The sequence below is a fragment of the Penicillium subrubescens genome (assembly GCF_028828155.1).
Source record: "Penicillium subrubescens strain IBT 31985 chromosome Unknown utg000006l_segment0_segment0, whole genome shotgun sequence".
In the NCBI taxonomy this organism is placed as follows: Eukaryota; Fungi; Ascomycota; class Eurotiomycetes; order Eurotiales; family Aspergillaceae; genus Penicillium; species Penicillium subrubescens.
Window position 1 is genome coordinate 912,505 of NW_026643156.1, and position 27,178 is coordinate 939,682.

At 49.7% G+C, this 27,178-nt stretch overlaps 13 protein-coding genes across 13 annotated transcripts; 8 read left to right on the forward strand and 5 right to left on the reverse strand.

Annotated features, from left to right (window-relative positions):
* Window positions 1-498: 498 nt before the first annotated feature.
* On the forward strand, window positions 499-723 carry N7473_008870 (uncharacterized protein; the record flags this gene model as incomplete). The annotated part of the gene is made up of 1 exon (XM_057154809.1): window positions 499-723. The coding sequence occupies one exon, from the start codon at window positions 499-501 to the stop codon at window positions 721-723; it is 225 nt and encodes a 74-aa protein (XP_057005939.1).
* Window positions 724-1,763: 1,040 nt separating this feature from the next.
* N7473_008871 (uncharacterized protein) lies at window positions 1,764-2,172 on the forward strand (the record flags this gene model as incomplete). The annotated part of the gene is made up of 2 exons (XM_057154810.1): window positions 1,764-1,978; window positions 2,049-2,172. The coding sequence occupies 2 exons, from the start codon at window positions 1,764-1,766 to the stop codon at window positions 2,170-2,172; spliced, it is 339 nt and encodes a 112-aa protein (XP_057005940.1).
* A 630-nt stretch (window positions 2,173-2,802) lies between these two features.
* On the forward strand, window positions 2,803-5,028 carry N7473_008872 (transcription factor domain-containing protein; the record flags this gene model as incomplete). The annotated part of the gene is made up of 2 exons (XM_057154811.1): window positions 2,803-3,854; window positions 3,909-5,028. 2 exons carry the CDS (start codon window positions 2,803-2,805, stop codon window positions 5,026-5,028), a joined length of 2,172 nt encoding a protein of 723 aa, XP_057005941.1.
* A 1,404-nt stretch (window positions 5,029-6,432) lies between these two features.
* On the forward strand, window positions 6,433-7,473 carry N7473_008873 (SIR2 family NAD-dependent protein deacylase; the record flags this gene model as incomplete). The annotated part of the gene is made up of 1 exon (XM_057154812.1): window positions 6,433-7,473. The coding sequence occupies one exon, from the start codon at window positions 6,433-6,435 to the stop codon at window positions 7,471-7,473; it is 1,041 nt and encodes a 346-aa protein (XP_057005942.1).
* Window positions 7,474-7,697: 224 nt separating this feature from the next.
* On the reverse strand, window positions 7,698-8,261 carry N7473_008874 (cupin domain-containing protein; the record flags this gene model as incomplete). The annotated part of the gene is made up of 1 exon (XM_057154813.1): window positions 7,698-8,261. One exon carries the CDS (start codon window positions 8,259-8,261, stop codon window positions 7,698-7,700), a length of 564 nt encoding a protein of 187 aa, XP_057005943.1.
* A 1,506-nt stretch (window positions 8,262-9,767) lies between these two features.
* Window positions 9,768-10,396, forward strand: N7473_008875 (uncharacterized protein; the record flags this gene model as incomplete). The annotated part of the gene is made up of 3 exons (XM_057154814.1): window positions 9,768-9,886; window positions 9,937-10,035; window positions 10,093-10,396. The coding sequence occupies 3 exons, from the start codon at window positions 9,768-9,770 to the stop codon at window positions 10,394-10,396; spliced, it is 522 nt and encodes a 173-aa protein (XP_057005944.1).
* Window positions 10,397-10,415: 19 nt separating this feature from the next.
* N7473_008876 (DUF427 domain-containing protein) lies at window positions 10,416-11,061 on the reverse strand. Its single transcript, XM_057154815.1, has 4 exons — window positions 10,897-11,061; window positions 10,731-10,836; window positions 10,595-10,675; window positions 10,416-10,540 (listed from the first exon to the last, which is right to left on the reverse strand). The coding sequence occupies exons 1-4, from the start codon at window positions 10,975-10,977 to the stop codon at window positions 10,509-10,511; spliced, it is 300 nt and encodes a 99-aa protein (XP_057005945.1). The 5' UTR covers window positions 10,978-11,061; the 3' UTR covers window positions 10,416-10,508.
* Window positions 11,062-11,860: 799 nt separating this feature from the next.
* N7473_008877 (cupin domain-containing protein) lies at window positions 11,861-12,409 on the forward strand (the record flags this gene model as incomplete). The annotated part of the gene is made up of 1 exon (XM_057154816.1): window positions 11,861-12,409. One exon carries the CDS (start codon window positions 11,861-11,863, stop codon window positions 12,407-12,409), a length of 549 nt encoding a protein of 182 aa, XP_057005946.1.
* Window positions 12,410-12,560: 151 nt separating this feature from the next.
* On the reverse strand, window positions 12,561-13,687 carry N7473_008878 (SDR family oxidoreductase; the record flags this gene model as incomplete). The annotated part of the gene is made up of 3 exons (XM_057154817.1): window positions 12,561-13,328; window positions 13,381-13,618; window positions 13,668-13,687. 3 exons carry the CDS (start codon window positions 13,685-13,687, stop codon window positions 12,561-12,563), a joined length of 1,026 nt encoding a protein of 341 aa, XP_057005947.1.
* A 315-nt stretch (window positions 13,688-14,002) lies between these two features.
* On the reverse strand, window positions 14,003-16,025 carry N7473_008879 (GMC family oxidoreductase; the record flags this gene model as incomplete). Its single annotated transcript, XM_057154818.1, has 4 exons — window positions 14,003-14,208; window positions 14,262-14,927; window positions 14,981-15,558; window positions 15,631-16,025. The coding sequence occupies 4 exons, from the start codon at window positions 16,023-16,025 to the stop codon at window positions 14,003-14,005; spliced, it is 1,845 nt and encodes a 614-aa protein (XP_057005948.1).
* Window positions 16,026-16,403: 378 nt separating this feature from the next.
* On the forward strand, window positions 16,404-17,336 carry N7473_008880 (uncharacterized protein). The gene is made up of 2 exons (XM_057154819.1): window positions 16,404-16,943; window positions 17,024-17,336. Exons 1-2 carry the CDS (start codon window positions 16,550-16,552, stop codon window positions 17,233-17,235), a joined length of 606 nt encoding a protein of 201 aa, XP_057005949.1. The 5' UTR covers window positions 16,404-16,549; the 3' UTR covers window positions 17,236-17,336.
* Window positions 17,337-19,170: 1,834 nt separating this feature from the next.
* cat1 (catalase catB) lies at window positions 19,171-21,577 on the forward strand (the record flags this gene model as incomplete). The annotated part of the gene is made up of 5 exons (XM_057154820.1): window positions 19,171-19,458; window positions 19,524-19,749; window positions 19,804-20,219; window positions 20,269-20,433; window positions 20,483-21,577. 5 exons carry the CDS (start codon window positions 19,171-19,173, stop codon window positions 21,575-21,577), a joined length of 2,190 nt encoding a protein of 729 aa, XP_057005950.1.
* Window positions 21,578-21,830: 253 nt separating this feature from the next.
* Window positions 21,831-25,273, reverse strand: treA (alpha,alpha-trehalase treA; the record flags this gene model as incomplete). Its single annotated transcript, XM_057154821.1, has 4 exons — window positions 21,831-23,051; window positions 23,116-23,403; window positions 23,458-25,197; window positions 25,262-25,273. The coding sequence occupies 4 exons, from the start codon at window positions 25,271-25,273 to the stop codon at window positions 21,831-21,833; spliced, it is 3,261 nt and encodes a 1,086-aa protein (XP_057005951.1).
* Window positions 25,274-27,178: the final 1,905 nt, after the last annotated feature.

Sequence of the window (27,178 nt, forward strand, 5' to 3'; positions counted from 1 at the left end):
TGGCTATTACCATAGGCTCGAGTGGCGCTAATTAGCAGAAATCCCGCTTATCTAGGAGACGCTATTCTGCCGTGGAGGCCAACACTGAACTCAGAAGCTTTCACTATCCTTGCTCATTTCTAGAAATCCCTGTCTACCCCGCGAGTCGGATAGGCCAATTTTGATATCCAACCGGTCCCTTCCTCGAGCAAGGATGACTTTGACATGAAGAGAAAGAGATTCCTGGATTTTCGCCGCATGCTTGGAGTAAAATCATTCGGATCCGGAGACACAGACACATTCTTAGTGGCCTGAGTCGTACAATTTGCGTTTCTCGACATGTTTCTGAAATCGCTGAGCTCTTGAGCCCAAAGGCCTCCGGGACTTTGGAAAGCGAGGTAGTGTTTAGATGCGAATATAAAACGACTGTATCCATTGTTGGCCTTTTCCAACTTTTGCACACCTTGCCTCTCAGATACTGCGTTGGTTACAATATCGACACTCTACTCAATGATCGTCATGGTAACCAAGGGTGCAGAAACGGCGACTGCCACAAAGGATTTCGTCGAGAATGACTACGATCTCTCCCACCGTGAGAAGCAGGTAATGCGGCGAATTGATCTGCGCCTCGTTTTGGGGGCAGCTCTGGGTTACTCGGTTAATTTGAAGGATCGAGGTAATGTCGGAATGGCAGCCATCGCAGGGTGGACCAATCACTGCCATAATGCCCATGGCCAAGAGTAACTTATGCGCGTAGAATGTTGAAAGACCTTGATTTTGTGGGCTATCGATATGTATGTTTCAGTGTTCCCCGAACTGTATGGCGTTAATGGTCTGTGGGAAGTCCCTCGTGGTCCTAATGTTCTTTGTCACCTACGTGACATTCCAACCGCCATCAATGATTTTGATCCGAAAGATTGGACCTCCTGAATTTTTATCGTCTATCATTCTTTCTTGAGGAATATTGATGCTTGTGAGTTTTTTCCGATAATGTTGGGGCATGTTCTTGCTGATCAAGTTCATAGGGACTGGGATTCGCCAAAACCTGGGGTCAGGTACTTGCCATCCGTATACTCCTAGGAGCTTTTGCGGCTGGTTATGTCCCGGGATGCATGTATTTGCTATCCTGCTGGTACCTTCGTTGTGAGTTTTCAGTATATACATACCTCCATGTACAGACTTTTGCTAATCTGCTTTCGCCGATTTCATTAGATGAGTTGCAGAAACGATTCTCCGTATTCTACGGTATAGGCTGTGTAGCATCGGCCTTGGCAGGTATTCTAGCTTTTGGGCTGATTCATATGGATGGTATTCAGGGAATTTCAGGTTGGCGTTGTATTTTCTATTTTCACAATGGAAGGAATGGTCTGTTATGGTTCCATAATTCCGACGCTATTTTTCAGATCCTAACTTTGCCAGATAACTGTTGGTCTTGGTGTTCTCTGTTATATTCTCATTGTTGACTTTCCCGATAAAGCATCGGGACGTTGGAAATGTCTCACCGAGGAAGAATGTGCTTTCGTCATCCGCCGCATTGATCGTGATCGACATGATGCCGAGCCAGAGGCGTTTACAATTCGACGGTTTCTTGAAGCCAACACTTGATATTAAAATCTGGGGATACGCAGTATTGTTCAGGTCGGTCTTTCAAAAGCAGGCCTGGCTGTTTTTCCCACTAATTCCAATTCTTCATAGAGCTGCTTGACTATCAACACATATGCCATAGCATACTTTCTCCCGATAATCCTTTCCGAGGGCATGGGATTCGAGGCTGGGGCATCTCAATGCCTCTCTGCGCCCCCATGAGTATTCGCTGCGTTAGTCATGTTTATGTTGCTGCTTGCATGACATGGCAGGCCAACAACATTCGTGGTCAGTGGACACGTGCATTTTCCAGTGCTACTCTAATTGCGTTTGATGGTATTGGTGGCATCATTACTAGCTTGGTTTTCGAGAAAGATGCACCTCGATACCGACCTGGCGTATATACCGTACTCGGGTAAGTGAACTATTGTGTCGCTTCAGCATTATTGAAAGCCATACAAGCCCCGACTAATTGGACACGCTAGAGTAAACATTGTCTTTCTCCTCGCCGTCTTATCTCTGGCCCTTTGGTACCGGCGTTGTAACAAGAAGGCAGATCGCGACGAACTTATCATTGCTGGTGTGACAGGGTTCCGATACACGGTTTAGTCGGTTTGGAACCCGAAAATTTGCGAGTCCGAGTAACAACCCACCGAGCAACAGTGAAAATCCAGAAAATATCAATAGCGACCATCCATAGTTCTCAACAAGTTGTCTATTTACACGAATAATTGCCATATCACTATGACCTTTTGTCGACGAAAAATCCACATGTAACCCAAATGCAGATTTATGGCAATGGAGCGCCATCTAGGGTTTATTTGTCTCTCTAGAGCTTTGGCTAGAACGATGTGTCAGTTGAAAATTACTTTGAATTTCATGAAACTGTATCCCTCATTGTGCTGAATGTGCAAGTACGAGGACAAAAAAACAAAATGCAACGAGGCTAGGAATCGAGTGGGGGCCGGAGCGTCCGCGGAGTGTCCGAGCTCGTTCTCCAGCTTCTTCCCGCCGTCGTTCTACCGCGGATACGACCTGTTTAGCATCGTGCATGATCAGGTTTGCCCTCTGTAGCAGTAGAGCAGCAAACATTTGGGTATGGTCTTTTGTTGAAAATATCCAAACAGAATGGTCAATCCTCAATCATGAGTCACGCCCTGCTGCCTTCTTTTTCCCTGCCAGTCAATCACTGTTTCCGATCAGCCCTTCTTCCTTCATATTCAACGGCCATCGGCGATCATGAAACGCAAAACAACCCACGAGACTACCGATACCCCGCAAAAGCAGCCTAGACAAGACCCAGTATCTTGCGAGTCTTGTCGGAAGAGAAAGACTAAATGCGACCGGCAATTCCCATGTGGCAGCTGTGTATCTCGTCGGATTGATTGCAGTTATGGCAGCAATGACCCAAAGCCGAGCCCCGGGGTACCCCCTGGTCCTCAGGGGGACGATAGACCTTGCAATATTGTTGCTGCGTCTCGAATGATACAGGCAACAAGAAGCTCTCGGGACATATGTCAGAGCCGAAGAGGAGAGGATCCACTCATGACGGCCGACTGCCTCGAGAAGATTCTCATGGGCCACCGGGTCCCTAGTGCCGTTCCAGCAGCGCTCCGAGAAGAGCTGTCAGGCTATGAGCGCATACCATCATCCCGACAACACGCGGACGCCGCCTCGGGCAGCTTCCATTCTCTACTTCGCACTAGCGGTTCTGTGTCTCTTGCGCATCCGGCCACCATTTGTCTCGCATCATATCTGCCCTCGGAGGCTGATGCACTAAGGCTCTTCGACTATTACAAAAATCACCTCGACTACCAGTATCACCTTGTAGTTCCTGCCAGAACCAAGCGAGACATTCATGCCTTGTACGAAGCAATTGCTCGTGGTGAATCGGGGGACTTGAATCAGATCGCACTATTGTTCAGCATTATTGCCACGGCTTTGTTCTATCAGCTGCTCTCAACCGACTCTCCAGATGTTGCCGAGATCTGCAGCCGCGAGACAGTGTTTCTCGCTGGCGCAGCATTGATTCAAAGCAACTATGTTGCATATCCAACGGTCGAGGGCTTACAGGCCGCGATGATCATTGGGCATCACTTGTCTAGTTTGACCCTGAACCCATCTGTGAGCTCGCTGTTTTCGCAGGGTGGACTTGTGAGCCAGGCCAAAAGTCTTGGTCTCCATTTACTCGATTGCCCTCAAGTTGTAGCCGCGCGTCAAGAAAAGGGATTTGACAAGAGTGAGATCGAGTTGAAGCGGCGATTATGGTGGGATCTGGCATCTTATGACTGGTAAGTTCTCTGCGCATGCTACCAAAGGTCCTCCCACTAATAATCTCGTCTTAGGTTAGTGGGTTTCCTCAGTGGGCCCCAGGAATGGACATACACGATCCAACCTCAACACATGAATGTACGGCGACCATTGAATATTGAAGATGACTCGATCGGGAACGAAACTGAGTTGCCATTGTCGACCCCAACGTGTATGTCCTACAGCCTGCATCGTCTGAGATTGGCCGAGGTATGTCGGGAGATTGTCGATGCAGGAGCGCCCCATCATCTTCAGGGCGAGGAAATCACATACGAAATTATACTCGACTTGGATCGCAAGCTTCAACAAGCGTACTCGGAGCTTCCGACGTTCTTTCGATTTGATACGTCGTCACGTCGCCAGTTTGCCAACATTTACCGTGGGCGACCGGAGATTGCGTGGCAACGTGCCTTGATACAACAAGCCTACCATTCACGTCTTTGCCGTCTACATCGTCAATACTTCATTCGAGGTGCTAAAGATCCGAAATACTCTTATTCGCACGTTGTGTCTCTCCAGTCCGCCCGGAAGGTCTTGGAAATTAAGCGCATAATGGACGAGGAAGAACCTTTGTTCACTCCAAACAGCTCCTTTTTCTGGGCGGTCATGCATCATGTGTTCATGGCAGCGGTCATCCTACTTATCGATGTTTGTTTCAACTGGGATGATATCCTTGCTTGTAAAAGGAAAGAAGAGGTTCTTGATGCCTGCCGACTGCTAAGCCGCGCGCAACAATCTTCGGCGGTTGCCCGAAAATGTATCAACGCGATGATGGACATTCTCCGTCGGCATTGGAAACAAGAAAAGAGACCAGTCTCATCCGGTGAGATGCAAGCTCAATTGACATCATCTCCTGGCCTTCCTTTCTCTGTCTTGCACGATCAGTGTGCTATACCGGCCGCCAAGAATGTACAGGATTCCAAGGGTTTCCATTTCGCCGGTCCTGAACAGGTACATAATCTCGCTATACATGACCAGCCAATTGAGTTCGTGAGTTCCGAGCTTGGATTTGCCCCTTTGGAGGACTTGTGGGGTCAAATGCTTGACGAAAGCGCTCATATCGCGCTGGACACGCCAGAGTGGATGGATCTATTGACGGAGCTGACAAACGCGACTGCTCCCGACCGAGTGAATGATCCCGGAGCTATTGAATGACGTCACTTTTTGTAAGAAGGATGGTTTAGTCCAATAGTGAAGCTAAGCCTATTTGGATAATGTTATTCCTCTTCGAGGCTCTCAACATGGCCTGGATTCGTGAGCAGAATGCCATTCTCCATGCCATACATGCCTACTTCTGACCACCAAAACTTTCCCCGGGTTTAAATTCTTTTACCATGCCCAGCCTCAAAGAGCTCCTTGACCGACAGCGACCTGGACCATGGCAAAAGTTCTGGGCCAAACCTTGCATGTTCCTCGCGTGGAAGCTTTACAGTTGGCATAAACCCATTCCAGCTACACCACTCACTAATCCAGTCGCGATCGTCTGCATCTCCGATACTCATAATACTCAAATCAACATTCCAGACGGAGATATCCTGATTCACGCCGGTGATCTCACACAATCTGGATCTTTTCAAGAACTCCAGGCAGCACTCGCCTGGTTGTGCGACCTGCCTCATCCTACAAAAATCGTTATTGCTGGTAATCATGACTTATTGCTTGATTCATCCTGGAACAACTCATCAGGCCGAGCACCTGCAGTGTATGAGCGCGCTCAACTGGACTGGGGTGATATCATTTACTTAGAAAATGAGGAAGTGACAATATCATGTTCGAATGGACGTCAGCTCAGAGTCTATGGAAGTCCATGTACTCCACGCCACGGTAACTGGGCATTTCAATATCCCCGGAATGAAGACGTATGGACTGGCTCGGTGCCAGATGGAATTGATATACTCATTACTCACGGTCCAACACTTGGTCATCTTGACTTACAAAAGTTGGGTTGTGCTAATCTACTACGAACATTATGGAGAGTTCAACCTAGACTGCATGTATTCGGGCACATACATGAGGGTGCAGGCACCGACTGGTTGTTGTTCAATGGACTCCAGGCTGCGTACGAGCACACTGTCGCTGCTGGAGGGGGAATTCAAAATCTCTTTTTGACAGCGTGGGAATTGGTCAAGGCATATCTTAGGCCGGCTGTGGAAGCAAATTGTTTACTCGTGAACGCATCCATAGTTGGGGGCTTGCGGGATAATGAGCGGAGACAGCCTATCAAAGTTTTTATTTAATCTAGCAATGCCAACGGAGTTGACCAACGTGGCACATGTACCTAGTGAAGGTTGGCTGGATTTGACCTTTTCTTGTGCTTACATGACGACGAGGGGCAGGCTTGCAGAAGGCTGTCCTGCCCAATGAGCCTCAATGCCCCACTTTTGAGGGGTGAAGACGTACCAATGTCAGCGATAATTCGACTCAAATCGAGTGGTAAACAAAGCCAAATCACCTGATGTTTTGTTTTGTTTTGAGCTAGGCTACAATTTTCAATCAATAATCCTCTCCGTTGACGAATGCGTCGCTCGTTGACAACAGGATCAAATCAGCAAACTCGCCATGGCCTCCCAGACCGAGAAAATGTCACAAGCGACCGCACATATGGATGAGAAAATCGATCTGCAAACAATTTCAAGCCGTATTAAGAACGGTGAAATCACTCGCGTCGTTGTCCTGGCTGGTGCTGGTATCAGTACTGCCGCCGGAATACCTGACTTCCGATCACCCAACACCGGTCTATACGACAGACTCGCGCCTTTGAATCTGCCCTATCCTGAGGCAATCTTCCACATCAGCTACTTCTCTCACACTCCAGAGCCATTCTACGCGATCGCACAAGCTCGCCATCCCGGAAATCTCAAGCCGACTATCTCTCATGCGTTTCTGGCACTCCTAGCGAAGAAGAATGTGCTCCATTTTGCCTTCACCCAGAATATCGACGGGCTTGAGCAGGACGCTGGTGTTCCAACAGATAAGATTCTCTGGGCCCATGGGAACTGGAAGAGTCAGCATTGTTGGAAATGCAAGACCGAGTACCCTGACGATCTGATGAAAAAGGCGATTCGCGAGGGCGAGGTGCCTTATTGCCTGAAGGCTGAATGTGGCGGCGCAGTCAAGCCTAATGTCGTTTTCTTTGGTCAATCCCTGCCCTTTGAGTTTGATGAGAAACAGAAACTCGTGCCAGAGGCTGACCTTATGCTTGTCATGGGTACGAGTTTGAAGGTTGCGCCATGTTCACAACTACCACGCCTCGTTAAAGAGGGGACTCCGAGACTTTTAATCAATATGGAAAGATCCGGAGATATCGGGAACAGGAAAGAGGATGTATGTCTTCTAGGCTCTTGTGACCAAGGTGTACGCAAATTTGCGGATGAGCTTGGCTGGAGAGAAGACCTGGAAGCCCTGTGGAAAGTCGCAGTGGATTCAATGAAAGACGATCGAGAATTCGAAGGGGGTCCAAGTCTTGATGAGTGTATCGCAAGAGTGGCGAGCCAGATGGACGAACGACTCAAGATTTCCGAAGGGCATAAAAGGATGTTGGAGGGCCACTTGAGTAACAAATTAGCGCAAATTATGTCAAGACCTGCATCGCAGCCTTGACACCCGAATGATCCGGCCAATCCAATGGGGGAGAGGAGGACGTGTATCTATTTTGGCGGCAAACGAGTCATTGCGTAGAACCAGAATGACGAAATGTGATTGAACGAGCAAGAAACGAATGATGTAGATACTGGCAGGTATTGAGTATAAAAGATAGTCCCTTCAAATTGCCTCGAGAATTCTCTTAATTGCAAGAAAAATGGGTACCTGGTGGGTTAGAGATCTCAATCTTCCCCGGGCTTTTTATAATGCTCGTTGTATACCTCTTCACCCATTTCTTTCCCTTTAATTGTAATCTTCTGCATGGGCAAAAATACAAATAGCATTCGACACCATTCTGACGAGCTCCGATTTCGATAAGAATGTGCCGTACCGCGCTGTACACTAACGTCGCCTCGTCGAAGATGTCGACTTGCCCCCGAGTCAAGTATCAAGTCGGCCTCACCCTCCACGACAACTCCATAGTCAATGCTGACTGTACGGTGCATCGGGGTAATTTTACCAGGTCGAAGATCGATCATTCGGAATGCAGTTCCTTCCTCGGTCGTAAGCCCAGTTGGTTGGTGGAGAAACTCGTCATACATCGCGATATCAGCTTCATCATCGATGTTGGCGGGGACACTTGTTGTAGCGTATAGGAGTGCGATCTCCCCATCTTCTCCGGCTGGCTGTGATGGCATGTAGTCGGGGATTTGAGCATGGGAGACAAACACTGCCTCGCCGTCGGAACTGTGGGTGGTGATGTAGCGGTGGATATAGGGGAGGTCGTTTTTCTTGTACGGGGACATTATCTGCCAAGTGTGTTCTCATGACCTTTGGAGCTGGAGAGATGATAAGACCTTGGAAAGGAGAGTGAAATCAATGGGGAATATTCAAATCCTATTCTTGGAGTCAAAAAAGAAAGAGCCATAGAAATGGCGCCGTGCATCATTATGGCATCATTTCAGGATTGTGAGGCGGGTGGTTCACCCGGTGGCACAGGAAAGAACAAAAAAATGCAAGTTCATTTGGAAAACCACAATGGTGAGTTTGATATTTCTAATGGGCTTAGGACTCTAACGAGCCAGACCTTCACTATCTTCATTAACACTATCCTTTCGTCTAGTTTCTCCGGCTCATATTTAGCCAAGTTGCTACCTACATCACAAACGGGGTCAGTATGCGGAACAGGCCAAGCCGGCGGAATATACGAGCGTGTGACAATACACCTGACCTTCCCCTTCCGGATTATGGATCGATTTTCGATTGAGAAGTTGGGGATAACTATTGTCAGTCCAGTGAGACGACCTTCTCAATATTATTGATCTAGGTACCGATGGCGAAGGCTCTAGCGAAACACTTGCCGGACAATGTTGTAGATTCCAAATTCACCAAGTGAAGGCTCAGATCCTTGGTTGATGAGAGAAAGCCCTTGTAACACTGGGCATATTGTTCGCGTCGCATGCGTGCTATCGGCTAATTTCTCCGTGCTGTCAACGAGCTAGAACCCTGGAAGATCTGCCGTCCATTATTCAGGTACCCGTCACCATCCAAGCCTTGTTGCTTGTTAAATATGGCTAAGGCGATAAGGATAATGATAAAGGACTTCACATTCCTCATCCGGCCACAGTACCATTTCCATTGGGCGACGGAAGCATCGGTGTTGACCGAAGAATTTAACCCAAACCCCTTTGGGCAACGGAATGCGACCCTGAGATGAGTCCATGATCTTAAGGCGACAGATTGATCTCATCGACTCCAGCGATTGATCTACAGTATCGGGGGCCGAAATTTTGCTCGGCAAGCCGGTACGAAGGCTTTTCTTGTCTTTGGCTCGGCCCTCAGAGGAGGAGGCCAAGAAATCCAATTATCTGATATGCTCTTCATCTTTGAGATTATAGCGCTTTTCCAAATTCGTCGGGATTTGATTCATCATATTACCATGGGTAGCTGCACCTCTCCCTATCCGTGGTACTTAGTCGCGCCTTACTGTGGTGAATCCCTGGGCCCCTCAGAGGACCCCGGAGTCTCTTTCCAGGAGGATGTACCTCACTTTCAATCTCCACTCCCACCAACGTGCCGTCAGGAACAGGCCCAGATCACTTAGATAGAAGTCTGAGGGTTCCATTACCTTCGTCACCACTTGAATGTAACCTCTTCGTGGCCTTGGACCACTCCTTCTATATCTTTAGCTGGGGGTTGCTAGGAAAATGATTAATTTTGCTCTTGTTCTAAGCACTGCGGTTTTCTACATATATATTACATTGTTCTCTAGCAATTTTCAACCTAGGTTTCAACAGTATCTTGGTCTTGAAATGCGCTATTTTACCCTCCTACTAGCTACAACAGCTTTGTTCGCCTCGGCCCAAGAGGTGACACCGGTGTCACAGAGCGCAGCCGTGCCAAGTGACAGCCCACAGTGTGCTTCTCAACAGTAAGTACTAAGGGAACTTTACTCGAAGCAAAAAGTCTAATTTCAAGCAGGATTGTAGATAATTGCGTTGTGATCATGAAAAAGGCACTCCAAAAATGCGCATCAGATAATTGGGATTGCAAATGTTCAGGGTCGGCAAATATTGCAAAGTGAGTTGCTAAGAGCCATGCCTTGATTTCAGAGCACTTACTCATAGAAAATCATAGTTGCTACGTCAATTGCCCCGATAGCCCAGACTATATCGCAGCTCAATCATCCAGCGCCTCTGATTGTGCTACTGCCAATGCGTACGACAAGGGACACACGATAGTACCCGACACATGGAAAACGATGGATTTCCATAACGATGTCCATGCAACCGCTACAAGCACTGCTGGCCCGACACATACAGATGTAAAGATACTGGACACTCACAAAGAGTCTGTGAAGCCGTCCAAGGGAGCCGCAAATGTTAAAGCTACGGGCAGCTGGCTTGCTTTAGTTGGTTTGGGTATTGGGGCTTTCTTCTGAGAGCCGGAGGCTCTTAATTGTTTCATTCGGCTGTCCAATATAGAACATTTATTCCTGTTCTTCCTAAGAAAAATCTGAAATCCCGTGTGAAATAAGTCTCGGGTACAGCACCCTATTCCACAGTTACCAGAACCTTGGACTTGTCTGGAGAATAGTAATCAGCGCAGTCTTCCAGTATGAGAGAATGATTCGACTTACAGAACGCGATATGATCCTTGATATTCGTCGCCTTCTCATATGGGTTTGCGTAATACCAGGCAGCATCCTGAATGACGGTGTCTAAAGTAGTGCGTTAGCACTATCTACTCACAACCAGATACAAATTTTGACCTACCGCCAGTCTTTACCGAATAATACTCTGCCTCACCCTTCCATGGGCAGAAAGTCTTCGTATCAGAGCTCAGGAAAGTATTCGGGTCCTTAATGGCTGAGCGCGGAAACTGCCGGATTTTGAAGCATCAGCAGGGGCTCGATCCCCCCGTTCCTTTCCCTCAACGTACGTATACATTCCCTTCGACTGTCTCCCAGGCATCAGCTTCAGCCAGCACTAGGTCTCCAACACTGGCTTTTGCAGTTGGCATGGTAACCTGTCTCCTATAGTGTCCTCGTAAGATGGGTTGATGATGGTCGAGCTTTGGAGACGGATGTTTGGGTGTCAGCAAGTGTCTGGTTTGGCGAACACGGATGTCACGGGAGTAGTGGTGCGGGGAAGACGACACTCAACTTTCAACGTGGAGGTTCCTTATCCCGCTGAGAAAGTGACTTAAGAGTTTCCTCGCCCCGAAATTCTCTGTTCGCTTGAGATCTGATTAGTTAATGCTTCTGTATGCTCACAATCCCATTGTTCCGACGATCTTCAAGCTTCGTTGAAAGCGTATCGAACTAATCCTTTAGATTAATTACTACAGCAAATACCTCTCTTCAACTTGTGGGGCTTATTTTTGCGACTCATTTTATTCAATTTGTCACCCATTTCCATTTGCTTCATATATTCTCTATAGTTCTTTTTAATTTAGGTAAATCGTGATATTAGTCAAAATTTCGGCCTTAATCCACCTGGATTGTCCGAGCCAGGTAGCTTGATTGAAGGCTGGTGAGTCGGGTACAGCCTTGTTAATGCCATTCTCTTACGGGTTTCCGACTGTTTGGAGGTTAGCTTGAGCGCCTTTCTTACACAAAGGATAGTCGCTGGTCTTTTCTCCCAATCAAATCTTCAGGGCCACGGTGGAGTGGAACGTTTTGGCCCCAGGCTTATAAATGCTTCGATTAACAATCACTTCAACGGATTCAGGTTTAACTATTGCCCGAAAAATAAGCACAAGACCACCGAGATAAAAAATGGAAGCATCTGTAGAGGTCTAGTATTTAAGTAACAGTAAAGGCCAGTCACCCAGTATGTAGTAAGTTCTCTACATCATATCTTCAAGTAATCAATTACATCTCTCAATCGCACATCCAATCAAAATGGACACTCCTGTTCGTCGCGTTATTACCGCCCACGATTCCAAGGGCAAAGCCTACTTCGCCTCCGACGAAACACTCATTCCATATGATCCAACGACTGCGCCAGAATTTACCACTCCTGGCCCAGACTCTGGCTTCGGCGTGGTGCAGATTCATCGGTCGCGCGGTTTCCCAGCGGATAACATGCGCGACCTTCCAGACCCGAATCGAACACTCGTTCCTCTGGCCGATACCAAGGGACCATCCTGTCGCATTCTTGACCTTCCTCCCGCTGAGAACGGATGGATGCATCGAACCTTGAGCTTGGATTATGCTGTCATCTTGTCTGGGACTGTGGGCCTAATCACCGACGATGGAGTTGAGAAGGTTCTTAAGCCGCATGATGTTGTTGTGTGTCGAGGAACAAATCATGAGTGGGTGAATCGTGGCACGGATGTTGCTAGGCTGTTCGTTGTAGTTGTTCCTGCCAAGGAGATTGTCACGGAGGATGGTGAGCGACTGGAGAAGACGCCAGCTGGGCCTATCTTTGACCCGGCAGAGGAGGATTAGGTGGATTTCTTGGAGGACTAAATAAATTCAAAGCTGCTGTTTGCTCAAAGATGCACATCGGGTTCGATCAATATGGCTGTAATATAAACTCCGACGGATGCTCGTATTTGATTTTTTGTCTTATGATTGCTCTCTGCTAACTCGAACCAATCTAAGAAAGAGTTTCCTTTACTTGCTTGGTAAAGTCCACTACTGTGTCTCTGAAGCTGTGGTACTTCACACCAAGCTCCCGAGCGACCGTCTGCCCATCCACACCATAAGGCGCATGCGGCTTCTCTCCAGCCTTGTAGTTGCTAGTCACAGAGGCGTTTGCCCAATCAAAAGTTTCCTTCATAATGTCCGCTGCATATTCATACGAGAACGGCTCAGGAGATGCAGGAATGAATCTCTTCCCACCAGCCTCGGGAGTGAGAAGAGCTTGAACATGTGCCTCAGCCAGATCTCGAGCATCGATCCAGGCAGGCACACGGACACCGGGAAGAGGGTCGACACCCGCAGCGACACTCCAAAGAACCGCATTGGATTCATTCAATTGTTCAATATTTGGAACTGGGTGGACGACGGGACCGAAGACCATGGGAGGACAGAGTGCGACTAGGTCAAATTGCGGCTTCTCATTCTTGACGAATTCCCATGCGGCAAGCTCCGCGAACTTTTTGGATCCACGGTATGCGACAACTGAACTAGACTCGGGATCAATCGCCGTTTCGTATGTGAGGGGGTTCCAGTGAGCAGCAGTGTAAGTAAAATCAGGAGAAGGATTGCTGTCGATATCAACGACCGAGGCGAAGGAAGATGTCAACACGATACGTCGGACTTGACTTCCAGGCTTGGCCGAAGCAGCCAGAATAGACTTGACGCCGTTTATAGCAGGCAGAATGAGTTCTTGCTCGTTGTTGGTGGTATCATAGAAGAATGGCTGTATCCGCTGTTAGTGATATGAAAGCGCCCACGAGAACGATCAAACGTACACTCGCAACATGAATGACAGCATCGATTCCTTCCATCGCGGCATCAAAGACACCGACATTCGTGAAATCTTCCACCACGACGAAATCCAACTTCGAGGCATATTGCGGTCGCGCAGCTTTCATCTGCTCCCCCTTCTTTGCTGATCGAGTGGCGCCACGAACTGCGAACCCACGCGCCAGAAGGTTGTCAACGACATGGGCGCCGATGAAGCCGGTTGAGCCAGTGACTAGGACATGACTGGTTCTGTTAGCTTTGTACTCCTCAAATAACGGACTGTGTGCCATACGAGGGCTTCTGCGACGCCATCTTATAAGTGCCTGGAATGCGTCAGGTCCGTGGATTATTGAACGATGAGGAGCTGGGATGACCCAGCGTGGGGTGGGCATGGGGTAATATCTATTCGGAATAACTCCGAGAACGGGATGATGGGCGAGATCAATCGGATAACCATACACCCCCACTCCTCCATGTGGGGGGACGACTCTTGCATCCAAGACCTGGCTAGTTGAACTTTGCTTTATATCGTCTGGATTATGCACAACTAAAAAGATTCCCTGGCCATCGTTCTGTCTCTTCAAAACGGTGACAAAATCCCGACGTCGTAATTGCTCACCCAATCAGTCAAGATTCAGCCCAGTCCTCCCGAATCATGGCAGCTCCTTTCTCTGCAATAGCATAAATAGTTGCTTGAATATGTGCACCAACCTGCAGAGGCATAGTGCTAGCGTCTATAACACGTAAGCCGCGCACTCCATACACCCGTAGCCGGTCATCAACGACCCCAGCCTTTGCCCCTTCGCTTCCTCCCATCGCACAGGTCCCAACCGCTAGGTCGAACGTTAGCCATGAAGTAACAGGATGTGTGGGAGAGGAGACATACGATGCCAATCCGTGACGGTGTAATTTGAGACAAAATCCTCATAGACGCTCGGTTCAGAGGTCGACTCATCAGGCGGAGGAGGAAAGACCTGCCGTTGTATGATTTTTGCAAGAGGCTCTGTCTTAGTAATTCTTTTGGCCATTCGTTGGCCTAGAGCCATCACCTGTCTGTCGATATTTCCAGGTCCTAGATAGTACCGTGGATCAATGATAGGCTTGTCGTCAACTGTAATCTTGTGTGACTGGTCTTTCCGTGGGGGTATGTGAATGCAGCCTCTCGAAAATGGATATTGAAGCATCTGCAACAAAGTCCCGTATTTCTTTCCCGGCTCCGACTGGAAATATGTGCTCCAATTACCCAGATCAAAGATGTACTCGAGCTGGCCTCGCAACTCCTTCGTTGGATTGAATTGCTCGACAAGAAGTTCGTTTTGCAACCGGCCCGTCTCTTGGGCAACTTTTTGGGCGTCTATGTGCAACTGGGTCTGTTCAGTTGGAGATGCCACTTGAGATAGAGGGCAATAAGCGACAGAACAGGGTAAGACGGTCCATGGTCCTGTCTGTGAAGCGTAATAAGCCCGGTCGGCAGCCTCACGCAAGATACCGTCGCTGAGAATGTCGTCGCGAGATGAAAGAGTTGGTAGAACTTCGAAAATAGTCGCCGTCACTGAGAAATTTGTTAGGCCAAGTTCTCTGTCCAGATGAAGAAAAATGCCATACTCATGTGGTCTTGCAGATTCTCTCCAACATTCGAGTTCTCGATTTTCACATCGATTCCAGCTGCTTCGAGTACTTTTCTCGGACCGATGCCGGAGAGCTCCAATATTTGTGGTGATTGTATGCTACCTGCGCACAAAATCACCTCGCGAACAGCTTTCACTTCCATCTCCTTGTCACCATGTCGCACTCTCACCCCAGTTGCAGACCATTCTCCATCAACCATCTCGATGAGCACGTTCAGCACGGTCGCATCAGTCCATACATGCAAATTCTTCCTCTCGGCGATCGGGGCATAGTAGGCCGATGCAGAGTAACTTCGCTCCTGGCGATGAGGATCCATTGTGCACACCATGTTCCAGGCTCCGCAATTGAAGCCAGCGAGGCTGTCACGACTGGAGGCCACCCCCAGTTGATTAAGAGTGGCATGCCAGTACTGATGTGCTGGACCGTACTGCTTGATATGCGTAGTATGAAGGGGCCCATCAGTCCCATTGAATTCAGCATCATAGGACGAGTGGTAATGTTCTTGGTGTGCAGCGCTGGGTTGGTGGAAGGTCTCGCTTCGTTGGAAATATGGACTGCGGCCGTTAGTCAAATCGAAGTTTTGATAAAATGGTCTGCGACCCGACCGGATCTTTGGAACAATTTACAGTAGATCATCCCATCCCCAGCCTTCATTTCCTAACCGAGCCCATGCATCATAATCTTCGCGGTGTCCACGGTTCCAAGCCATGAAATTCAATGCACTGGTACCTCCAAGAACTCGCCCTCGAGGCCATTTGAGTGATCGCCCTCCAATACCTGGTTGAGGAATAGTTTCAAATTGCCAGTCATATTTGGATCCGATGGTTTCGCCATAACGGCCTGGCACTGTGATCGCACCATCATCTTCCCCATTTAGAGCTGAAGGGCCTGCCTCGATCACCCCCACATTCACCTCCGGGTCCTCGCTGAGGCGGGCTGCGACTGCTAACCCCGCGGTGCCACCTCCCACGATGAGATAGTGTAAAGGGAGTTGACAGAAAATTTCAAAGTCTTGAAACATGATGAGTTGCTAGTTTGGGATGCGGGACACTGCAAGGAGGGGCAGGTCTTGGAAGTACGAGGCTGTAGACTAGTGCATAAGCCCCGAATAGAAAGTCGAATCGACTAAACAAAACATCGGCCAATATTATTCGCTCGATAACTACTAACTTTCCTGGAGACTTTAATGCAACTTCCTGAAATGAATATCCTTCAGTAGCTTATTTTCAGCTCAAATCACGTTCGTACCACGGTAACGTCTCAATTTCGTGTCAATTTGAATGTGATTGGCCGGTTTCTTTCAAGGCCACAGTAAGACCGAAGCGAAGTCGTGCATTAGTTTAGGAGGGGCTTACTTTAGCTCACTGCGTCAGAACGAGGAATTTCCAATCCGTTCTATCGTCGAACTCTTTTAAATCAGGACACACCGACCGCCACGCCCGCATTTTACTCACGACGACCTTGTTGACAGCACGAAGCCGTTCAAGTGAAACCCAGCCCAGTCCCTCCACTTTCCACGACATAAACCCTCCGAACAAACATAACATGGCGACCGCAGCCACTCTCAAGCTCGAGCCAGCCACTCTAGAAGATGTCCCTACCATCACCGAATTATGGTTTTCGGCCTTCACAGACCCAGACATGCAACACTTATTCCCAAACACCCCCGCAATGCGCCAATGGTGGACCGATGCCAATCGCAACGACATGATCAACAAGCCCTTCCAAAAATATATCAAAGTGGTCGATACACAGTCCACCGACAAGCAGGGCCGACCGCGGTTAGTTGCGTATGCGAAATGGGACACGTCCAAGCTTTCCGATCGGGGTCGTCGCTATCCAGCTTGGCATGAGGAGCAGCCTGGAGATGAATGTGAGGCCTTTTTTGGTGGGGTCGATCAAGATCGGATTCGTATTATGGGGGATTTGAGGCATTATTGTAAGTGATGGGCCCCGGGTTCGCCTACTTGTTTACCTACCCTAGTGTGTATAGTATTCTGTGCTAATCTCCGATGTTAGATCTTGACATGCTTGGTACACACCCGGACTACAGAAAGCGAGGTGCTGGCTCTATGCTCGTCCAATGGGGTTGTGATTTGGCCGATCGTGAAGGGGTCGCAGCGTATGTGGATGCTAGTAAGGCTGGGGCTCCCTTGTATGAGAAGTTTGGGTTTGTGGACCACAGTGCGCCCGGTTCCACGAGTGGAGTTGCCTCGATGGCGCGGAAGTAGTATAGATTTTTTTTGTATAGAGCTTTGAAGGGACTTTGTGTCGTTGTGCTAGCCTATGTATTGCATTAAAAAATACTTACCTATGCTTGGGTTGTCGCATGCTTTTGATTCAAATGCTGTCAGTTTTTGAGAAATATGTCCCGGAGCTCTTGGAGACAACTAGACCACGAACGTATCGTGTAGGGCAATCGAATACTCGATATCCATGTACGGCCGTCCAGGTCTCCAACTTGTTCGAACTGGATATACAAAAATAAATCTTAGCTGTCAGTAAGTAGATAGACATAGCTCCAATTGACTTCCTATGGATAATTTCTTTTCCCTCGCCAAGCTTCCCCGCCCAATAGCCAGCTGTGCCAGCTATTCTCCTCGGCAACACCAGGTGACAAAGAACATGCTAACATGCTAAAACAGACAGCGTCCACAATACAAGTCTTGAGGTGTCTATTTTTGCCACTCCCCTCTCTTTCAAGCCTCTGTAGCAACAGGCCTGTCGCTTGGCCGTCACACAGCATCAACCAGTCATAAGCGTCGCAAGCCAGCCACAGGCCCCCTTCCCCCGGCTGATCAGAAAAGCCAAGATCGGTAAAACTACGGGGAGAAATCCATCGGGCTGAGTACGGTGAAGATTGACAGTGTAGATAGCTGTCGAAGAGGTTCTTACGCAACGCTGCAACTCGGCATTTCTTACCCCTGTCACTTGCAATCTCCTTTCACCCCGGTGTCCATCAACAGCACTTGCTGCCTGCTACCACAATGTCGCGGGTATATGGCTGAAGGTACGGAGTATATGAAGCAGATCGGCAGGCTATGATTTGAGATGCTCGACACCATCAATCGGAAAATAATTAGCTGTGGATGCGAAGCCTCAATTTGCGACCATGCAAAAGCCCCTGGTTCCACCTTGAAGCCCAACCCGCGCGATACGTCATGCAGGCCGTCCTCTACTTGGAAATTGGATGCACCACTGGAGGATGGCTGCTAGCTACACCAGCTAGCTACACTAAGAGAGTAGCTGCAATGCTACTGCACTCTCACTGCCAAGGCCGACATCATCTGAGGTTTTACAAACCCGGCAGCCCTGAATGGAGGGAGCACTGCAGATCAGTGGCTCCCATCCAGACCAACGCTATTACCAAGCACAACGGGGCTCGACCATTTCGCTTGAAAATCAACTGCAGAACACCATCACATACTGCCAAGTTGCAAGTCCACTTTCGATACATGCTCTGATCGGTCCTTGGTTCTCCTTTCTAGGCTTTTTCTCCGATTAAGTCCGGGCAAGCCCCGCCAAGATGTTTGTTGCAGGCTTTCGGCCGGTGGGGGATCGCTTCCTTGCCGTGCTGGTCGATTGCAACGATACTCGTCAGGTTATGTGATCTTACATTTACTGGTCTTACATGATTGGAAGTTCAAACTACTCGATTCTCTGGTGGATACCAAACCATCGGTGATTCGGTCTTAATTTTGAGACGGCCGGAGGACAAACGGTCTCCAGCTAGAGAATGTCCAGGATCTTTGTATCTGCAGGATACCGAGACTTGTACTTCTCTGATCAATTCGGTGTCCACATCTTCTCCACCAGGCGACCAGCCAAGGCGTATCACCAAGCTGGAGTTCTACAGTACTGTTCGGGCCCGCTGTTGCTAGAATAATCATCTCCCCGCTGGGTTGGCAGGCGCGAGCCGGTCGTGCCTGCACGATGCCCATGTGGTTTCCTTGGTCCTGCATCATTAGACTAAATGGGATCCGCCATTGGCTCTTTCCAAGATTGGCAGTCAAATAGATTCCATTCCCCCCGGCATAGCTTCTTCTTCTTCTTCTTCTAAACAAAACTTCCAACTCCCCCCAAGTTACCCACAAAGATTCTTATACTCGCTACTCGTCCATTATATTATTCCCTTTCGAATTGAGTTACCTCTCGCAGTCAATACAATGCGTGGACTTGCCCTCCTTACGGGCCTCGTTGGCATTGCCAATGCTGCCTGTCCTTACATGACGGGTGAGGCATCTGGCCTGCATCGTCGTGACGAGGGGGATGCCGCTGCAGGCACTGAAGATTTCTTGTCCAATTTCTATTTGAACGACGAGGACGCTTTCCTGACCTCGGATGTTGGCGGTCCCATCGAAGACCAGAACAGCTTGAAGGCTGGAGAGCGTGGGCCCACTCTCTTGGAGGATTTCATCTTCCGCCAAAAGATCCAGCGTTTTGATCATGAGCGAGTAAGTATCTCTTGTCTTTTGTGGAGGAAGGGAGCATCATTCACTGACATCAATTGACTTGACAGGTTCCTGAACGTGCCGTCCATGCCCGTGGTGCCGGTGCCCATGGTGTATTCACTTCCTACGGTAACTGGTCCAACATCACTGCTGCTTCGTTCCTCTCTGCGAAGGATAAAGAGACTCCTGTCTTCGTTCGCTTCTCGACCGTCGCCGGAAGCCGCGGAAGTGCTGATACCGCTCGTGATGTACACGGCTTTGCAACTCGTTTCTATACCGACGAAGGAAACTTTGGTATGTATCTTCTTCCCTGAAACCCCGACAGGACATACCTCTGACAGAATTTAGATATTGTTGGCAACAACATTCCCGTATTCTTCATTCAAGATGCCATCAAATTCCCTGATTTGATCCACGCGGTGAAGCCTCGGGGCGATAACGAAATCCCTCAGGCAGCGACTGCGCACGACTCTGCTTGGGACTTTTTCAGCCAGCAGCCCAGTACTCTGCACACCCTTATGTGGGCAATGGCTGGCCACGGTATTCCCCGGTCCTTCCGACACCTTGACGGTTTTGGTGTGCACACTTTCCGTCTAGTCACCAGTGACGGTGAATCCAAGTTGGTCAAATTCCACTGGAAGGGCCTGCAGGGCAAGGCCAGTCTTGTGTGGGAGGAGGCACAGCAGGTGTCTGGTAAGAATGGGGACTTTATGCGTCAGGATCTTTTTGAAGCTATCGAAGCCGGCCGTTTCCCAGAGTGGGAGGTATGTGCTGCCATCTTTGGTATACCTTCATCTTGCTAATGGCCCACAGCTCGGTGTTCAAATAATGGACGAAGACGACCAACTTCGATTCGGTTTCGACCTTCTGGACCCGACCAAGATCGTTCCTGAGGAATTTGTCCCCGTCACCAAGCTGGGCAAGATGCAGCTGAATCGAAACCCCAGGAACTACTTTGCGGAGACTGAACAAGTCATGGTACGTCCGCTGCGCCTCGATATTCTTCAACATCTGCTAACAATCCCAGTTCCAACCTGGCCACATTGTCCGAGGTGTCGACTTTACCGAGGATCCCCTCCTCCAGGGTCGTCTCTTCTCCTACTTGGACACTCAACTCAACCGGAACGGCGGCCCCAACTTTGAACAGCTGCCCATCAACCGCCCACGCGTCCCCATTCACAACAACAACCGCGATGGCGCTGGCCAGATGTTCATCCCTCTCAACCCGAATGCCTACACACCCAACACGCTCAACAACGGCTCCCCCAAACAGGCCAACCAAACCGTCGGCAACGGCTTCTTCACCACGCCCGACCGTACCACCAGCGGGAAGCTACTCCGTGCCGTCAGCACTACCTTTGAGGATGTCTGGTCGCAGCCGCGCCTGTTCTGGAACTCCCTAGTGCCCGCGGAGAAGCAGTTCGTTGTGGACGCAATGCGCTTCGAAAATTCCAATGTCCGAAGCTCCATCGTTCGCAACAATGTCATCATCCAGCTGAACCGCATCAGCAATGACCTTGCAAAGCGTGTTGCCGAGGCGATCGGTGTTGATGCGCCCGAGCCCGACCCGACCTACTACCACGACAATACTACGGCCAACATTGGTGCGTTCGGACAGAAGTTGCTGAATCTGGAAGGCCTGAAAGTCGGCGTTCTTGCCTCCGTTTCGAACTCATCATCCATTGCGCAGGGTGCAACTCTGCAGGGCCTGCTCAAGGAAGTGGGTGTCGACGTGGTTGTTGTCGGTGAACGACTGGCCGATGGTGTGAACCAGACTTACTCGGCAACCGATGCCATCAACTTTGATGCTGTTATTGTTGCAGACGGTGCCGAAGGGCTGTTCAACTCGAACTCTTTCACTGCATCTCCCACGGCCAAGGCCTCCGGTGCGAGCTCGTTGTACCCAGCTGGTCGACCCTTGGAAATCCTTGTTGATGCTTTCCGTTTCGGAAAGCCCATCGGTACCTTGGGCCAGGGCACCCATGCGTTGGACGATGCACAGATTTCTGGTGATCGGGACGGGGTGTACGTTGCCGATGAGATCGATGAGGATTTCGCCAACCATGTCAAGGATGGACTTCTCACATTCAAGTTTTTGGATCGATTTGCGCTCGATGAATAGACCATTAGAGTCACTCTATTTATATCCTCGCGATTGGGCGATGCTTTGCTTTTGGGTTGCCTCTATCACTATTATTATCTTAACTAAGTCACGCCACGACGGTTGTATGTACTACGTCCTGCAGGTATCAGAATCACAATGACACCAGGAATGGTAGATTATATTCTGCTCAATGCGAGAACTAAACCTCGGTGTAAACGTATATGTACAAATCATCTCGATCGATCATCGTCAACCCCTCCATGTGACGCTATCACAATCCACTCTTCATGGAAGCCTTCTTTTGGCGGCGATCCATAAACGATCGTGAACCAGCCATAGCAGCCGCATACCGAACATTCATAGTCCTCTTAGCATTTCCACCAGACTGCGTCTCGTTCTGACTTTGCCCAATAATCGCCCACTCCGCGACAGTCGCACCAGTCCCATTCTTCGCCTTAATATCAACCTCATCAAGAGCCTGGTTACCCACAATAAGCAGCGACGCATATTTAGCCGCCGGCACCGGAGAAGCCAACGTCACATTAGTAGTATTACCAACGGGGATGGCAATCGCATCCAAATTCGTCGTCCCCTCTTCATAAGGATTCGACAATTTGATATTGCTCAACATGCTAACCACCTGGTAATCCTTGCTCGAACCAGAGGCATACGCCTGGGCAGGATCATTAAGCGAGTTGTTGTGGAAGATCACCGTTGCATTAACGGGCGGAGCTTGCGCCCAATCGAACTTGAAGCCTGAGACTAATTGGCCCATCTCTGTCCCGAAGGATACGGTCACAGCACTAACGTTTGCTGCGAGTGCGGGTTGCCATTTCGTGGATGTGGCGCCGTCAATGGCGGATATGGGGAATTGACCTGGTTCGTAGGAATCGGTTGCTGTAATCGGTTGGCATTGGACCAGGTTTCCGGGGATGGTGTTTATATAGCCGATTTGGCGGTTTGGTATGACGATTCCACTGCCGCGAGCGGGTAGTGTGTACGAGGTATAGTTTGACTCTGGACCGGCGTGCACAGTTATAGATCCGTTTTTGAAACGGGTATCTGCCGTCGAGAGCGGTTGACTGTGTGCTCTGGCCAGCGTGGTGTGTGTGTGATTCGACCACGCGGAAATAGGCCATCCGCGCCAGTAGAAAGTGCGGTATTTCAGGTAGGGGATTTGCGGGGGCAGGTTGGGGTCCACGTGGAGGATGTCGTCGGGGAGGAGGCGGAGGCCTAGGTAGCCGAATAGAACTACTTGGTTGGAGCCGCCGTGGCCGGTTAGGAAGGGGAAGGCGGGGTGGGTGCCGCCGTTTGTGGTGGCGTTGTCGAGGAGTTGTTCGGACATTTGGTAGAAGGGGGCGCGGATGTAGGGTTTGAAGGCGTATTGGGCGTATGTGTAGGCTGAGCAGCCGGAGGGGGACATTTCGTTGGCGACGGCGGAGAAGATGGCCCATGTCATTGCGGGGCCGTCGGGGGATTGCTTGTTCGCGTACTGTGTTGGTGTTAGCTTGGACTGGTTTCTTTCTTTTTGGAGGGTATGGTGAAGGGGTACTCACGTAGTCGAGGTCGTTCAGAGAATCCTGGGCGCTGTAGTTGGAAGTGTAGTCTAGAGGGTAGGTGTTCAGGACAACATCGGCCTGCTTCACGACAGCGCTGCCGTTCATAGTGGTGAATTCCAGGGTGACGCCGTTCTCGCGGATGACAAGGACGTTCTTGGCCATGTCGTCCCAGGTTGTGTTCTCGGCGAGACCAAACTGCTGGCGGAATTTATTGGCGTACGTTAGAGTCTGGGCGATGAGCGGCATGGTGAAACCACCGGCGTCGACGTGGTTCGCATACTCGTCCTGGACATTGTTAGATTGTCATCAACAGAGAAGAAAGAGGGATCGTAGACTCACAGGATCAGTCATGTTCTTAAGCGTCCAGTAAGATCCATTCTGCACCAGCAGATCGGCGTACAGAGTAGCAGCCGAGTCATATATAGGGAAGAGGCTTTCCTGGAAAGTCTTGTTATCACCGCTGGCAACCCACTCGTTAATGATGGACAATCCAATGTCACCATTTAAGTGGTACTCGTAATCCCAGCATGGACCGGTAGCGGTACAATTTCCAGCCCGTCCACTAGTCCAGGGATAAATCGCAGCATCGGGTGAGAAGTAAGTTTGGTTCTGCGACCCGGCATAGGCAGTCTTGATATTCTCCTGTGCCTGGCCATACCTGTCCACGCGGTAATTGGTGATCCGTTGAGCAGACTCGGGGTGCGACGCGGCCAAACCGGGCTGCATCCAGACATCAGCGTCCCAGAAGACCTGGCCAGCGTAGGAGTCGGACGTCAAACCGCCGACGGAAATGCTGTCTCGGTTGAGCGTAGTGCTGTTGGACATTTTCATGGCGTTCTTGCCGACGGTGTTCTGCAGGAGGTAGTAGGTGTTTGCCACTGCGATCACGGCAGAATCGACAATGTGGCTATCATCGGGCAAAGTGCCGTTGGGGAAGGCATAGCGATCAACCGAGTCATCGGGCATCACGCTGGCCCACTCCACGACGTGAGTACGCAGGGACTTGTCATATCCATTCATGGCTGCAGCCGAAACTGCCGCCTTGGCAATATCCTGCGGGTTCGCAAAGGCATCTGTGGAAGCGCCACCAACGAACTTGGTCACACGCACGGTCTGTCCCTTCTTGAAAGTGACGGGCACAGTCTGGGCGATGGAGGAGGAGTTGTGGCTGACATATGGCTTGTTATCAACCAGCTTCCGCGAAGAAAGATCCACGTTGGAAGTAGCAGTAAGGTTGGCATAGATGTAAGCCGTGACGTTGGCGATACCATTTGGTCGCACAGCGGAGTAAATAGCTCCATTATCTTCGCCAGATTTCACAAAGTCTGTGCGAACAGCAGAATATCCCTCCAGGACATTGGCGATAGTTCCATTCGAGTCCTGGGAGGGAACAATCCGCATATCCACGACAGCCTGGTTGACATACAACTTGTTGGCAAAGAGACGGTACTTGATGTCAAAGGAACCATAGTCACCCTGGGGCTTCCACTGGTAAGACCAAGACAGGACACCAGCCTGGAAGTCATAGGTAGAGGTAAAGCCCGAGATAGTCGAGTTATCAACCTTGGCATCCAAGTAAGTGTTGCTGTCAAGCTCTAAAATCAAACCACTCCAGTGAGGAACACCGCTGATAACGCTGTCACTGCCGTACTGGGAGATCCAGCCAAAATTCGAGCTGTTAGTGGTAGGCTGGGAATCCCAGAATCCACTAATCGTCGCGAACGACTGACGTCGCGAGAAGAGCGGCCATCCGGAAATCACATCGCCTCCCATTTCAGCATCGTCCACTTCGAAGAAAGGTCCAACGCTGGCAACGTTGATACCGAGGTAGCCGTTGGCGACGGAGCCTCGTGATTGGAAGCGACCCTGTTCCAAGGTAGTAGTTGTCAGGAGCCAGTTGTCGTCATCCCAGGTTACGCCATCAAAGTCGGTCTGGTAGACGTTTTTGCTGGCATTGGTTGATGCAAAGGCACCATGGCCTGAATAGGTCTTCAGGCATCTGTTCACACGGCTTGCTGGGGAAGCCGCATCCGCCAGTGAGCCTTGGAGAAGCACTGGCAGTGCTGTCCAGAGGAAAGACTTTACAGTTGTTAATACTGGTTCATTAAGAGGATAGATGCATATTATAGAGTGTGTCACTCACCTTGAACTGCATTTTGCAGTCTATCCTCCCGTTGAGGACACTCAGTCTTGAAAGAGTGAATCGTCCGCTGGGTAAGAAGCGGGGTTCTTTCTGCTTATACTCCTGTCAGAAAGAGGCGGTGGTAAAGCGAGGAAGCAATGATGATAGACAGATGGAGGTGATGAAACCAACTAGATACAAAGATGTTAAAAGAAGAGTGACGATGCACTAGCTATTTAAATGCAACAACCCTTCAGTTTAAATTCAGGAAAATGAGCGCCGATCCCAGAACCACATGGCACTTGGACCTTGATCCAGCAGTACTTGCATCTCCAAATCGCTCAGGCCCATCTCATCCGTTGAGTTCAATGTGGGGAAGTAATCAAAGTTACTTACATTCACGTTGCAATGGGAGTTACGACACCAAAACTCAGTGAAGGCAAGTTAATAATACGAGCTGCAGATCCTCCCCAGTGGAGTCGTCAGTGCAGTCGCCCCGCCAAGCCGAGAGTCGTGGAGAATGTCGTATGAGGCTGGTGCATTCACCCAAGAGACTTTGACTGGGCAATTCCCAATAACCCCATCTTTTTTCTATTATTATGGGTGGCAACCGGAAGAACCGGCTAAGGTCGAACTCCTTCAAGGAATCTTTCCTGACATGACGATATTGGCTGACTTTGGGTTAGTGGTGTAAGTTTCTGGGGTTCGACTTGTGCCGCTCGATGCCGGTACTTTTCCATTTTAGTGTTCCGAAGATTCCATCACCGAGAGACTGGCCCAGTTCGGTCCCAGTAACCAGGCAGCGGCCGGTTGGGGAAGCGGCATACCGTCATTGAGCCCGCCAGGATCCTTGGAAGGCTTGGAAAAGTTTGGGGTGTGGGGGTGAGTGTATGGGGTCCGGGACGGCTCACTGGATGGGCCCATAAAATGCCCGACAAAAGCCCGTCATGGCTTTGCCGGGAGAGGCAGGTCCTTATGGAGAGGACGAAGGTTATATGTATGAGGGGGCCAGGAAAAGGGACGGTGCACGAGGTGCTTCTCCTGTGAACTTTCGAGGGAAATTAAATCAGGGGAATTGATGGATATGATGGACATGATAGAGGTATTCTCATTCAGTTAAGGTTGTGGTAGCTGTGCGACCGTCGAACGCCAAAGGCTTGGATGGGTGCCTGAGGCACTAAGTGGATTCCATTTCCCCATTCTCAACATTTTTCAGTTACAGTAGAGAGGTCCTTTCGAGACTGTTGTTTATGAGGTGGTTTTCTTTCCTATTCATAAATATTTACCGTACTTTATTATAATGTAGACCCGAGGATGGTCATTCACCGAGTAAACGAAGCAGGCGGCTAGCAGATTGGCCCTGCATGAACCAAACCATATACCAAGTAGGGTCACGACTCTGCACCTCTGAAAATAAGCGTATCGGGATCATGCGGGCATGCGTCAAATCCGGGTTCGATCTGACATGGGTGTTTGTCGAAGTGGAATCCGGTTCCTGATCGTCGTTGGGACTAAGACAAATCAGCTACCACCACGACTGGAGTACTACAAGTGTGAGCCCAGCAGGGCGTTTCGACATACGAAGAAAAGTGAACAGGATGGGTGTGAATAATTCTGAACTCTTAGTTGTCATAAGCCGGCTCTATCAAAGACAGCCAATCCGTCTAGGCTATGGTATGAATAGTGAATAATTCCAGTCCTCGAGTTGTCAGACACAGCCATCTGAGCGACCATCGGCGCTCATCAGTGACCAATGCTATGTTCGGCAATGAGCCGAGCGAACCAGCTCTCTCTCTTGCGCCCATATGGGCAGCGTGGTCATCCATAGCCGTGTATCATCGTGAGTAGTTGGGACTTGGAGTTCAGAGTCGCAACTCGATGGCGCGGATGAGAGGGAGGGCATTTGGTCGAGGCATTCGAGGATTTATCAAGCGAGGT